The 13,584-nt window shown below is 40.7% G+C and overlaps 1 protein-coding gene across 1 annotated transcript; it reads left to right on the top strand.

Moving 5' to 3' along the window:
- Window positions 1-7,520: 7,520 nt before the first annotated feature.
- On the top strand, window positions 7,521-12,360 carry LOC308111795 (transmembrane protein 252-like). Its single transcript, XM_080466825.1, has 3 exons — window positions 7,521-7,853; window positions 10,582-10,971; window positions 11,686-12,360. The coding sequence occupies exons 2-3, from the start codon at window positions 10,715-10,717 to the stop codon at window positions 11,918-11,920; spliced, it is 492 nt and encodes a 163-aa protein (XP_080322951.1). The 5' UTR covers window positions 7,521-7,853; window positions 10,582-10,714; the 3' UTR covers window positions 11,921-12,360.
- Window positions 12,361-13,584: the final 1,224 nt, after the last annotated feature.

The following is a 13,584-nucleotide window of genomic DNA, read 5'->3' as shown; positions in this document are numbered from 1 at the left end:
GCCTTCATTACCCTGAATTATACGCTGCGATTATTACCTCTCCCCCCGGCGTATGCAGGACGGCCCTGGCCTTATCATCTTATCATCTTACCCAGGAGGAACGTAATGTGGGGAACTCTGAATATATAGCGCAACATCTGCCTCCAACATGACTCCACTGCGGATCTTTGAACTTTACGTCCTCACATCCCCAGTATGTGATGTATGTACTGTATGACTGGGATCACGGGTTTATTTGTGGAAAGCCATAATGGGCTGCAGAGACATATTGTCTGACGCGGGTGTGCGATTCCATGCTGTAAATATATTCCATAGGTTTAATTAGACTGCCAATCTCCACATGGTATCTCTGGGGCTCGAGTCGAAATCCATAGTCGTGTTGCCACACCTCAAGTGAAACCATCTCCAAAAGAGTATTTGCAGGATCTCAGTGTACAGCCCCCATTCTGTTCAATATCTTTTCCTTTTGGCCCCTCAGATGTGGCAGCTTCCAAGTGCTTATTTGTAGTCTTTTTTTTTTTTTCTACCCATCTGTTTTTGATGTTTGAGCAGAGATGCAGCGATGACCCCACGGTGCAAAAATTTGGTTACTAAACTGAATGCTCACTCACCCTCATTCTATCAGTCTGCCCTGAAGTTTCAAGCCCTTTCAAGTCACTTAGTGCAAACTCGTGCTGTAACTCCTTTTCACCCACGTTGGGAAGGTAATTATTAAAAAAAATAAAAATAACTCACTTGTCTCTTTTATTTAGAAGTCTGTTGTTTTTTTTTAATCACAAGTTCTCCAGTGCACATGCCCCGGCAGAACTCAGCAGCAAACCGTTCTTATAAACGTAAGCAAATATTCTTTTTTCTTTCTGCAAATACAAATCCGGCCCTTGGTAGGCGTGCTATCATCAGCCTCGGAGAGCAGGAGAGGCAGCAGCTCTAAAACTGTTTTCATCAACAAGAGTGACCGCTAACAACTTTAACTTCGTTATATGTTTTATAACAGTGACCAATTACTACTAACACAGTACTTCATCATGCTTTATTCCCAACACTGCTCCTCACACGTTTATTACCACAACAGAGGTGCCCGTGTGAAGTCTGATAATCTGGGAAAACAGCAGGGGGCTTGGACGGCAGCGAGCTTTGGCAGTCTTGATATATTGTACTTTTTCCACAACTCATTTTGGAGTGGGCACACCGAGAGAGTCTGCGCTGCACCGTGGTGTAAATATCAATGCAGGCACAGAGGGGGGTAGCAGACAGGCACTGCATGACACATACACTGCAGCAGGCTTCATCATCCGGGCTGCACATCAGAACTACATCTCGGGGAGTTTGCAAAAGTTTTGCCCCACAGATATCTTCCTCCGATATCAGAGGCACAGAACAAATTCCTTCACTCAAGTCAAACCCCAGTGGTTGCAAACGCACACCAGGTGGAGCCGCAGGTTTGGTTATATTGCTTTTTTTTTTCGACCTGCAAATGTGTCATCAGACTGGAGGAGTATTCAAATCCAGAAGGTAGTATTTGAAATGTGTACAAGTGAAAACAATATAACAGGTCTTTATACGTTTTTGCGACAAGGATCTACTAAAGAGGCGGAAGGCATATTTCATATTTATTGCTGCAGAACCGACATAAATCCATTATACCAGATAACAATGTATCTAATATTACATTTGTAGTAGTGGATTACATTGATCATCTTTTTTCTGTCAAAAAGAAAATCACCCTTAAAAGCTTAAAAGAAGCAAATATGTGATTCTGACAACACATGCTTTCTGAACAATATTTCCCTGTACTTTATGATTTATTCAAGGATTATGAAAAACAAATTGATTCAGAAGCTTCAGAAGCTTTCGCTCTGGCAGGTTTCTATTATGACCATGCATACTTGCATATTAAATTGTATGTCAATGGAATCTTCAGAAACATACCCAAAGAGTGCAATATAGTTATGCAGTAGTGAGTGCTGGCTGCTCGCAGGATGGAGGTCCAGACCAGGGTCTGTCTGTGTGGAGTTTGCATGTTCTCCTTGAGCCATTTCTTTTCCCCTCCTCAAAAAGTATACAGAAAAAGAACACGGCTGTTGTTTGGAGTAGTGACTCTAACTAGACTGTAAAAGGTCGATATGTATGTGATGGTCTCTTTGGGTTGTCCCAGTGATGCCTCAGTCCCTGAGACTATATTTTAGATCAACTTAAAACACAACGGAGGTGTAAAACTAGGGCTCCCAGGCCATAATCCACTGTTAATTGTGCCACAGCAATTATCAAGCATAATCTACCTGCATTTGATTGATACAAATTGCTTGAACCTGCTAAATGTAAAGTGATATGAAGTGAGTGGCATGGGCCTGAGTGTATTTTTTTTTGTAAATTTGCCTCAGTGAGGTGGAGGCCTATGATAGAGATGATGGATGTGTTTAAGTAGGCAGTGTAGGATTTTGACTACAGATGACAATAATCACTGTGTTTTGTGTGTTATTATTCTATCATAACATATACTCACTTATTTAATAAAAAAACCTACATTTTGAAGGGAGCCTCCATCAAATGTTGAATTACAAAAAACAAGATGTGTGAACTTCAATTCCAGTACCAAGCTCAATTTTGACCCAATTTACAAATCTATGAATTAAATGGACAAACAAAATGCACTTAAGAAATAAATTAAACGAGAGGAACTACCATATGATCACAGTTATTAAATCATAGGGTCAGAGTAAATAAAAGGGCAGATTAAATGCTCATTGCAGGGTTGTGATGGGTGTGTTGGGACACAACTCAAGCTGCAGTATGAAAGTCATACAGCCACGTACCAACCCACCAGCCAACACCCACACGCTTATTCTGTGCCTGGCCTTATAGCAGAGCAGTTCCCAGCTATCAGGCTTCTCTAATGTGGAACAAGCTTCCAGTTTCAATTAGGGAGGCTGGCGCAGTCATACCTTTAAGGTTAGACTAAAGACTTTTTAATTTAATGAAGCTTACTGTTAGGCCATTTTCTAGTGACGCGGCTATAGAATGAAACTGCTTTCCTTTCTCATTCACCATGTTTCACTAATACATGTTTCTCTCCTGTAGTCTATGCTCTCTCTCTCTCTTTGTATTTAGTTGAGAGTGGGCCCACCAGAGTTTCCTGTGATGGTTTGGCAAAAGAGATATTGGAGAGGGGGTCCACAGCCTTGCTTAGATGCAGTCCTGCTGGGCACAAAGAAGTAAAAAGGTTGGGAACCACACACACACACACACACACACACACACACACACACACACACACACACACACACACACACACACACACACACACACACACACACACACACACACACACACATACACACACCATAAACTATATGCTGGAAGGAGTTGTTTTAAAGGGCTCTTATATGGAGATTTAAAGAGTACCGGTAATGGTAAGCTTCATTACCTAACAGTTATGAAACGTCCGTTAGTTTCATCATATGTTTGTAAACTTGCCCTTCCTTTATGCAGCACTTTCTATGTTGAAGTTTCTTCTAGTTTGTTTCCCCTGAAACATGAAACAAAGACTGAAAGTGAACACAATAGAGGACCAGTGTCCCACATACAAGGCCATTAGGCTCTATCAATGGGAACAATTACTGAACTTGTTGTGTTGTATCATGACCTAAGTGTGGGCACAGACTCAGCGGTGGGTCACAGACAGGTTCTGGATGGCATACACACGCACAGAAACACACTTCTCGACACCCCCTAGTGTGCTGCTATATCAGGCAGTCAGGCAGGGAGTCAGGGAGCAGTAACAGGGCTATTAGGACTCCCAGGGACCCTATCGATCTCCCTATTGATCCCCTCCTGCCTTGGCTAGTCCAGACAACCGTGGGGGTTTATACAGCCACTACAGGAAAAAGCAGAGAAGCACTACGGATGAAAGTACATGTCGCAACAGTGGATGGACATGGGAAGTGTGGCAGGAGAGCCACAAAGAGAGTTTCACATCTTCCTCTTCTACCTTTTCCTCAATTTTATTAAAGCTTTTTTTCTTTTTCTTTTTTTTTTTAAACTTCCCTCTTTCAGATGTTTGTCCGCATTTCTCACTTGTTTTACATACATGGCTCAGAGTTGGAAAGTTTCTATTAATATCTGTGCTGTCCAAAATAGCAAAGCCAAAATACCACATGGCTAAAGGGTAAAGGAAAAGGTTTTTACTGCATAAAGAAGTTATCTAAGAGCTAAGAAGATTTATAATCTGTGTCAAATCGTAGGAGGACAACCTCGCCACAATCCCCACGCTGGTTGTGCATCATCATAGTGGTTATTGAAACCAGGCAGGCCAGAGCCTACAAACAGGCTCACACTAAAGTTGCATATATGGCTGAAGGGATCAGAGATACTGTGACTGCATGTTGATCAACTTGTCTGACCGGCAATTAAAGAAGAAACTGTGTGTGTTAGGTGCATATTTCAAATCTCCCATAATCAAATCATAACCAAGCTGCGCTGCACGGCTCCCACTCACTTACAACTTGCAAGAGGGGGGGGAAAAAAAGAGAATAATCCAACATTGCCCCCAGTGGACCCCTCATGGTACTGCCACTGCAACAGACCCACTCTCACTCTCTGTGTATTGTACAGTAGCACATACACAAACTGTAAATATAATATGATTGTGTAAACAATCTAATTATTGGCATGTATTGAGTTGGCGGGCATATAGCAAGTGATGCTGTGTAGTGCTGAGTGAGCAGTCTAATCCTGATTAATGATGCGGGGTGGCAGGTCCTCATCAGAGTCCATCTGATTAATAACTGGCCCTTCACTCCTTCCCTCACAGTTAATGGCTCCCTGTCTCACTCTGTCTATTATTATCACTCAATAATGAGATCTAAAAGAAGACATTTGTGTGTGTGTGTGTGTGGGAGTGTTAGGGCAAGAGAGAGAGCTTGATTTAGACCGCCTGCGTAGTGGATCGGACATTGATTTCATTAGCTGTTTACATGTGCAAAACCTTCTCTGGTGATGCAACTAAAATAATTTACTACATGATGTTTCAAACATCCAAATTCACTTTTTCTTAGTTTAGCTGTTTTGCTTTTTCTTTTCTTTTTTTTTCTTTTTTTTCCATTTAAAAAGCACCTTCAATATATGAAACAAGATATTAAAATATGCACCATATTTTAATTTTAGGTAATAATTGACAATCAACTGTGATTCAAGTGTGGATATATGCTGGGAATGTTGTTGTGGACACTTATAATCCTCAATACTTGTTCAAGAAATAAGGAAAAACATTTTGGAGAAGATTGTTTTTCATGGATATACACAGCTTGCACTGTACAGATATAGAAAACCAAGTCGACTTAAAGTTCTCCAGCCTCCACACCATGAAGCTCTCTTAGTTATCTTCAGTTGTGGCTTCATTGGCCACATGATCTAATCCCAACGAGACTGTTTAAAGACATTTTACCCCTGATCAGTTCGTCAATACTAGATCAGATCAATGTATCCTTAGTAGCAGGTTACGCACCACAAGTCTTTAGGTTGCTGTTATTACACCTCTTCTTAAAAAGCTCACTTTTGATCCACGGGTTTTAACATGTTACAGGCCAGTATCCACCCTCCAATGTAATCTATTTAATCCTTCTCTCCAACATCATGGCTCTTGCGATTCAGCTATGTGACCATTGATCTATCAGTCAGGTTTTAAAGGCCATCATAGCACAGAGACAGCTCTGGTCAAATTTACTAATGATCTTCTCCGACAAAGGACTTCTCTCTGTTCTCGTCCTGTTAGATCTCAGTGCTACATTCGATACTATTGATCATAACATCAAACTGGAGACTGGAACATAACATTGGTATGAAAGGTACAGCACTAGGCTGTTCTCAGTCATATTTAGCAGATAGACCCCATTTTGTTCATGTTAATAACGGCTCTTCAGCTCTGACTAACACTAACCATGGAGTTCCACCGGGTTCTGTATTAGGACTCATAATTTCCCCATTATACATGCTTCCTGTAGAATATGTCATCAGGAAACACTCCAATAACTTCCATTGTTATGCAGATCACACACAAATCTATTTTCTGTGAAACCAGATGATATTGATCAGCTTATTGAACTAGAGGTTGTCTTAAAGACCGAAAAGTTTGGATGAGCCGTTATTTTCGACTCCTGAACAGAGATAAAACAGAACTCTCATGTTGTCTGTATCGAAACATATAACACCACTGGATGCTATTGCTTTGTCTTCCAGTACCCCTGTGAAGAACTTGCAAGTTATTTTCGACCAGGATTTACCCTTCAAGTCCCACATTAAACAAGTCTTTCACCGGCGTAATGGTTCTAAGTTCAAGAACATGTTGACTCAGAGTGATGTGAGAAATTCGTTCGTGCATTTTTTACTTCCAGAGTAGACTAACGTAACTCGCTATTATCAGGGTGTCTGAGTAACTGCTTAAAAACTCTTCATTTGATTTAAAATGCTGCGACGGGTCTACTATAACAGGAACGAGCAAGAGCGATCACGTCCCTCCAATATTGGCTTCTCTTCATAAAATGATTCTTTTAACCTATGAAGCCCGAAGCAACCAGGCTCCATCATGTCATAAAGGAACTGTTAGTCCTATATTACCCCAGATTAACACTTTGTTCTCAGAGGGCTGGTTTTCTGGAATTTCCTAGGTTTTCTCACCAAGTCTCCATCTTTTGAGCCTGGTTCTGCAATGGCTTCCTCCTCATAGAAGTCAGTTTTTCCTTTCCACTGTAACATATTCGAGTAAAATTCATTTCAACTTTATTTATACAGCACCAATACTACACAGCCATTTCTAGGTGCTTTTTACAGAGAGAAACCCACACAACCAAGCAGAAGCGACGGTGGAAAGGAAGAACTCCCTCTATCTGCAGAACCAGGCTCATACGCATGCTCATGTGGAATCGTTGGGTTTTTCTTTGTGAATATTTCTTATTGACTGTGTCATGTTTGGTTCTATAGGAATCAAACCTAATTGAAGCTGGACTGAAACTGTTGCTTTTGTTTGTCTGCTGGTTTGTCTGACATGTGTTTAGTTGTAATCAGTCTTTACCACATGTTTGTTGAATGTGATATTTCAGGCGTTAATTATACAGGCAATAATTAAAAAAAAAAAAAAAAGAGGGCCCAATCGCACCTTACTGAACGTCTTTAATGCAGTGGGGTTTGAAGATAATCAGAGAACATCCCACAGTGGAGGTGGAGATATATGTCTAATATTCACTCAAATGATTTCCCCACCAGACAGTCCAGGTACCTGCACTAATCATTTAATGATGTGCCATATAGTAAGCCTAAAAAAAATTTCGCGGGTAAATGAATGTACAAGCCTAAAACGCAGTCTATGTTGTTATAAGGCTGTTATGATAAATGATGAGGTTTGTCTTACACTACACTGTGCTCTTTGTTAATCTAAGTATGTTAAAAAGCTTGTAACATCATGGAGCTGCATCATCAGAAGTGGGTGTCTTCTGTTGCTACCCTGACCGACTTTCTTATCGAGAACCAGATAAGACAGTACCAAGGAGACCTCTGTTGGCCCGTCGAGGGACAGAGAGCACCCAAAAACTCTTGGGAGACAAATGATTACTCTTGTTGTTGTGATGATGTTTAATCCTTGGAAAGTGTTCAAGCCAGTGTGACTCTGCATTCAGGGAGCGCCGCATCACACAATCTTGGGTTGTGTGAAGAATCTGTGCACCTCTCAGTCAACGAAGGTCTCGCACACTCAACACACAAGCCCGAGAGCCTTTCATTTCTCAAATTACATTCAATCTGTCCTTCAGTGAAAAGCGTGTGTCTTTGGACTGAGTGAGTGACTGGACAGGATCTATTCTAAGGTAAGAGACTCTTCTTTATCCAAGATCAAAACACTGAAAAGTCTGTATGAAATTTAAAATCCTTGGTTAGTGAAATATAATTGGATGAAATGGAAACATTTGTGTAAATAGCCTTTTTTTTTTATATAATGCTTTGGTAAAATAGAAGGTCACTAAAAACTTACGAGGCGTTGATGAGATGTGTAATAATGACAGTAACTCATCACTTTTCACAACTTATTTGCACATGTTGCATGAATAAATCCCTTTATCTTAAACAAAGTGTGGAAATGTCCTAATTAGTCATCTGGGTTTAGCACTGAGATGTGAGGAGAAACTTTTAACTTTGCACCCTCAGTCCTACTGAAATGTTGGATATAATTCACGAGACAAATGCTAAAGGTCAATCGGTGACAATTGATTATGTGAAATTTAAAAGAATTCTGTTGCTTGGCTAAAGTTATGATCCGCTGAAAAACAATGTCATACCTCGGAGACCCACACATTCACATGGTTTCATGTATGTGGAATCTGAAGCAGATCTAAAGGTGTAAATATGGACGCATTTGCTGATGTCTCCTAGAAATAATGTTCATCGAACTCAAGTGACTATGAATCTTCACTATTTTTTTTCCCTTCACCAGGCTAAATATGTTTGTGTGTATTCGTGTGTCAGTAAATTAAGCATTTGAGTTACTTTATCTACAAAGCGTCCACTAAAAGTGTCGCTGTAATCTCTGAGCTACTGTCTGGAGCTGCCGTAAACCTCTAATAATAACAGAGATAATGTCTTCTAATCAGTTAATGACATTTGCTCTCATATTGAAACAGCAGGTTTGCGTCTGGTTCCGAGGGTCCCAATTGGATTGTTTTCTCCTTCCTTGGTGTTTTTCAGCGGTGTTCTGCACAGGTGCATATGTATCAGACACTACTGGCTCCCATCAAAGGCCTTAAATCAGATGCTTGTATACAGTGATTTTATACAAATAAAGGAAGTCACCAGAGGAAAGCAGGAAAACGCTCGGATAAGATTTCTCACCTACAATGCATCTGTTGTAATAACAAAGACACTGAAATCCCCCCGGGGGTGACAATGAATTCCCCGAAGAAAATTACACACCTTGCCGGCAAACGCTTCAGCCTGATTATTTCCTGACCGTCTGCTGTACGTACGGAGCAAATTACAGTGTCATTCTCCTGTTTGTAAGACTTTAGACTGTTTTTTCTTGTTTGCTTTTACTTTTTTTTTTTTTTTTTCTTTCGTTGCAGATCAGCTGCTCCTGACTATCAGTCCAGATGATTTGCAATAACATTCCGAAAGATAGAGCCAGAAAATACACTCTCTTAAGCAATTAGGATAATCTTCACGATGGAGTAAAGTAACACAGTCCACTCAGCAATCATTAGTGCCACTACTGAGACACCTGACATTTTTCTGTGTCATACATACTGTCAGAAATAACACAATGGTGCAATATTTCGAGGGGGACTTTAAATGATTTAAAATCATCATAGATTTAATGATTTCCTGAAATATGTTAGATAATAAGCTGATAAAACTTTTCACAATCTCACAAGCAGTACAGCTTCGTTCTGGTCCATGAAAACGGATTTGTGAGGGGGGAAAAAAAAAGTACCTCATAACTTTTCCACTCTGTTTAGTCAAAGCTTGAACTGTTTTGACAACAATGTTGTGCAATACTGACACAGTTTATCAGCACAGACTGCTCCAACCCACTGCCAGTTGGAAGCGATGTGAAAACGTAGCAATGTGCAACAAATATATTCCCCTACATGGACATAGAGAGGGAAAATCATTACTTTTAAAAGGAATATAAGACTCTAATATGACAGAAAGGTACTAAGTGCTTGTATCTGAATAAAAGTATATCTTGTGTCTTTTTAAATGAATGAAACGTTGAACTTTGTGACAGTGCCAACATCCGTTAAAAGACCGAATGTTCTTTACAGCTCCAGTTTCTTTGTATTTGCAGCAACATACTGTAATAGCGCGTCATTGAAAACCTAATAGAACAGAGAGATTTAGTGCCGCACTTGAGCAGTGGTGAGCTCGATTACATTTTGAAATGTCATGTGACATGTATGTCTGTGTATTCTTTGTGTTTTATACTTCACTGCGACACTATTTTGGACGCAAATAAAAACACAGCTGATGCTCTCACCTCCCACCTTCCTGTGTGGAATCTGCATGGTCTCCGTGTGAGTGTGTGTCGTTGTCTGTCTCTGTGTGTGTGCCCTGTGATGACCCGCTCTTATTTGTACAAAGTAGACAGTGAATGTTTTAAAAAGCTCAAACTCTGCCTGTGATCTCTCTGAAAAGATATGAATCATGGAATTAACTAGATGACAAATATTGAGGGAACTGTCCTTGTCTCGACAGTTCATTTCCTTACAGAGACCTCACAGGGTTAAAGTGGTAGGTTAGTTAGGCACCAGAGAAAAGTTTTGGGAAGAGAGATGTGAACTGCTCAACTCCCTTCACCAACACAAACAATAAGTTCACAGATCTACAGTTATGAGTCCCCAGCAGTGACTTTGTCACCCTTGTCCCTTCAACTCAATGTTAATAGTCTGTCATGTTAATATACAACCAGGAGGGCAGGACCATGTCGGTCACTTCCCCTCAAAGCTAAATAGGCAGTGCAGCTCACACAGTCTTACACAAATGTGGCGCAGTGAAGGACTAATTTGTGTTCTACATCATTTCATTCTGTGGCCGTTTCTACAGACTCAGTACAATCCTCCGGTTGGATCTCTTTCAAAGCTGCTAAGAAACTCATCAGCCTTGGGCGGCAGAAACTCAACAGAGGAGAAGGCAGGAGTAGAATCCACCGAAGAAGTAAGAAGTGACCTGGACGATCATGGAAATGAAGAAGTATCTGTGGTCCCTCACGCGTGTGGTCATCCCTGTCCTTGGATTAATGACGTGCCTCTTAGCTTACATGATGACACTGAAGACCGAGTACGTACACTTGGCGATTCCCGTCTACATCCTGATCGTCCTGGGCTTCCTGGCCATGCTGGCCGGGTTCTTCTGGAACATTTGCCACAGCATGAAGACCAAGTTATACCAGAGAGGAAGCTGTGAGCAGAGCATCCATGTCTTCACTATCGAAAGGTTAATTACCAAGAAGTAATGTGTTCATTAGATAGCATGTGTTGTGGTCAAATGTCCATTTCGTGGAGCCAGTTTAAGCCTATAATTCATTAAGTATTAAAACATTTTGTAAAGCATGCAATTTCCTTTCCTAGAAGTTCATACCTTGCAAGCTAGCACTGTTTCAGTGACAACCATTCAAAAACTATCAGTGTTTCACTGTTTATTCAAGATATGACTAAATCATAAAAAAAAAGAACAACTTACATTTAATACAATAGCTTTCACAAAATGTCAACAAGTTGAACAGCTCAAGGAATAAGTACCACTTCAACATCACACCACTTTAAGCGTACACATTTTTACTAATTCACTCTCACAATAAGGCTTTGACGATGATGCTACTTCATCCATGAGGTATCCAGCTTTCACTGCAGCATCACTGATGTATCAGCTCCGGGCTCACTGTTGTCTCAGACCTGCCTGTTACTGAAACACTCCAATCGCCTCCTTTGCGAGTTTTAAACAATCAAAAATGTTTGGTTTTAGTAAATTTTGCCTTTTTCAGTAAATGTGATATAGTAATATCATTCTATTTACATTATCGTTTATATTTCAGTTTCCTAGAACTCAAACATAGAGAAATTAGTGTATTTGTAGAGTTTTCAGTTGGTAAAGGTGTTGTTGCTGTAAGACAAACCCAAGTCAAACTTCATCTTAATGTTTCTTCTGCAGGCCGAGCTTTTTTCCTCCGTCGTATGAAGAGTGTCAGGGCAGTCGGGTTCCTCCTGACCGTGCCTCTGAGCTTGTGGTCACAGTGGACGGAGTGGACATGGTGATGAGTCTGGCTCCTCCGCTCTATAGCCAGAACAGCTCGGAGGACTCAGACTGCACATGGAACCGGGAACCACCACCTCAGTACAGTCAAATCCAACACACTCAGCTGGCTGCAGAGGGAAGCAACATCTAGACTCTAAAAGATTCTGGTTTTTGGTCCAAATTATTGATGGCAAAAAGAGCTGCTTCTGACTGTGGACAGGTACAAGTGACCTCAGAAGGAGAGTTCCAGAAAAAAATCTGGAACCATCGTCGGCTGTAAAATGACGACAGGGATGTGTTTGTCTAACAAGCCGGTTTCAGCCCAGGAGTCTGAATGAACTGTGGTTATGTGTCAATGTTACTCACAATATTTAGTTTCAGATCTTCTGAGACCAGTGTGATCTGCACTTTTATCTGCAAACTGCTTGGTGGTATGACAAACGTTTGAAGGGCGATGCAATCTGCTCTCAACCAAGGACGTCTGAAAGGACAAAGAAAACTTTTGTTATGACTGTCGCTCCAGTGTTGACCCGTTTAAAGCCATGTATGCTTGTATGAGTACATCCATGTGAATAAAGCTATTTCCAATTTATATGCAATAGAAATATTTCACTAATACTGTTACAATGAATAAGTGAAGGTGAAGTTACATCTTCAATTTTAAGAATTTTTCAATTCATAAAATCCCTTTCTGTGTTTTATCACAGGACTGGACCAAAAACCACGAAGACACCGGATGTCAATCTGAATTCTGCAGTTGTAGGAAAAGTAGTGTGTGTCCTGTAGCCTGAGCTAATGATTGCAAGAAAAAAAAGAGAATAAACAACAGTGGTGTTGTTGAAAAACTGTGTGCAAGAAGAAAACAAATGAAATTTGGAAGGCAAAGTCAACAAATAATGATTTTCTCTCTATTATTTCCCTTCACATTATGTCAGTGGTTCACATAAACAAGAATGCTTTTATTCTTTAGGAGTCTTGTTAGATATGCAACTCCTCTGTAGCTCTATATAACCGATTGCTCTTTGTATTACTCTGCATCCCCTGAAGTACCTGTTCGTGGTTGACCCCTGGTTTAAGGTACGATGGCAGCACGCGCTGCAGTCAAGACATGAAGTCTGCCTGTGAAGGCATCCCGTCTTCCACTCCGGCTTTAGTGACACATTTCCCGGCAGAATATTTTAGTTTGGGTTACTCTTCCACCTCGCCACAACAAAAGTGCTGGTGGCACTTTGACTAAAACTTTGAATCTCATCCATTTTAATGCACACATTATAAATGAAAAGCGTGGTTGTTGGCGCTGTTTTAATTACTCAAATATATTCATCTAATCGTGCTGTGAGCTATTAGTCACTAGTCTCTGTAACAAAAAAAAAAAGAAAAAAAAAAAGGCTAAAGCTTCTTCTGAGCAGCATATTCAGAGGTGATGAGCTGCCATTGATCGGCATCCAAACTCTGAAATAACCCCTGACATTATGAAACAGTTGGATGGGGCAATAACCTGTAACGGCTGACAGGTAATGTCTGGCTGACTGAGTGAATACATCCTTGCGGATATCCACTGGCATATCCTCAACTCGTAATGACGGCAATCAGCGTGTTTATGAGTTCCTGCTCTCTGTGTCTCATTCAGGCCGTGTAAAGATCAACTCTCTTCATTCCTTATCTCAACACAACAGCTTCCACGCATTTCATACTCCTCGTCTAAAGCAGGTGCTGCACGCGGCAAACAAAAGCCTCCCTTTCCCTCAAGGATGTTCAATCACCGCGTGATATACGGTATCAGCATGGCATGGTGCTCTTAATTATGAAGAATCT

This window comes from Lipophrys pholis (genome assembly GCF_963383615.2).
Source record: "Lipophrys pholis genome assembly, chromosome: 7".
In the NCBI taxonomy this organism is placed as follows: domain Eukaryota; kingdom Metazoa; phylum Chordata; class Actinopteri; order Blenniiformes; family Blenniidae; genus Lipophrys; species Lipophrys pholis.
This window is presented reverse-complemented; position numbering and strand designations above follow the sequence as displayed.

Coding starts and splice junctions, on each gene's coding strand:
- LOC308111795 (XM_080466825.1), top strand. CDS start 10,715: ATGGAAATGAAGAAGTATCTGTGGTCCCTCACGCGTGTGGTCATCCCT. Junction 10,972..11,685: donor CATGTCTTCACTATCGAAAG/GTTAATTACCAA, acceptor TTTCTTCTGCAG/GCCGAGCTTTTTTCCTCCGT.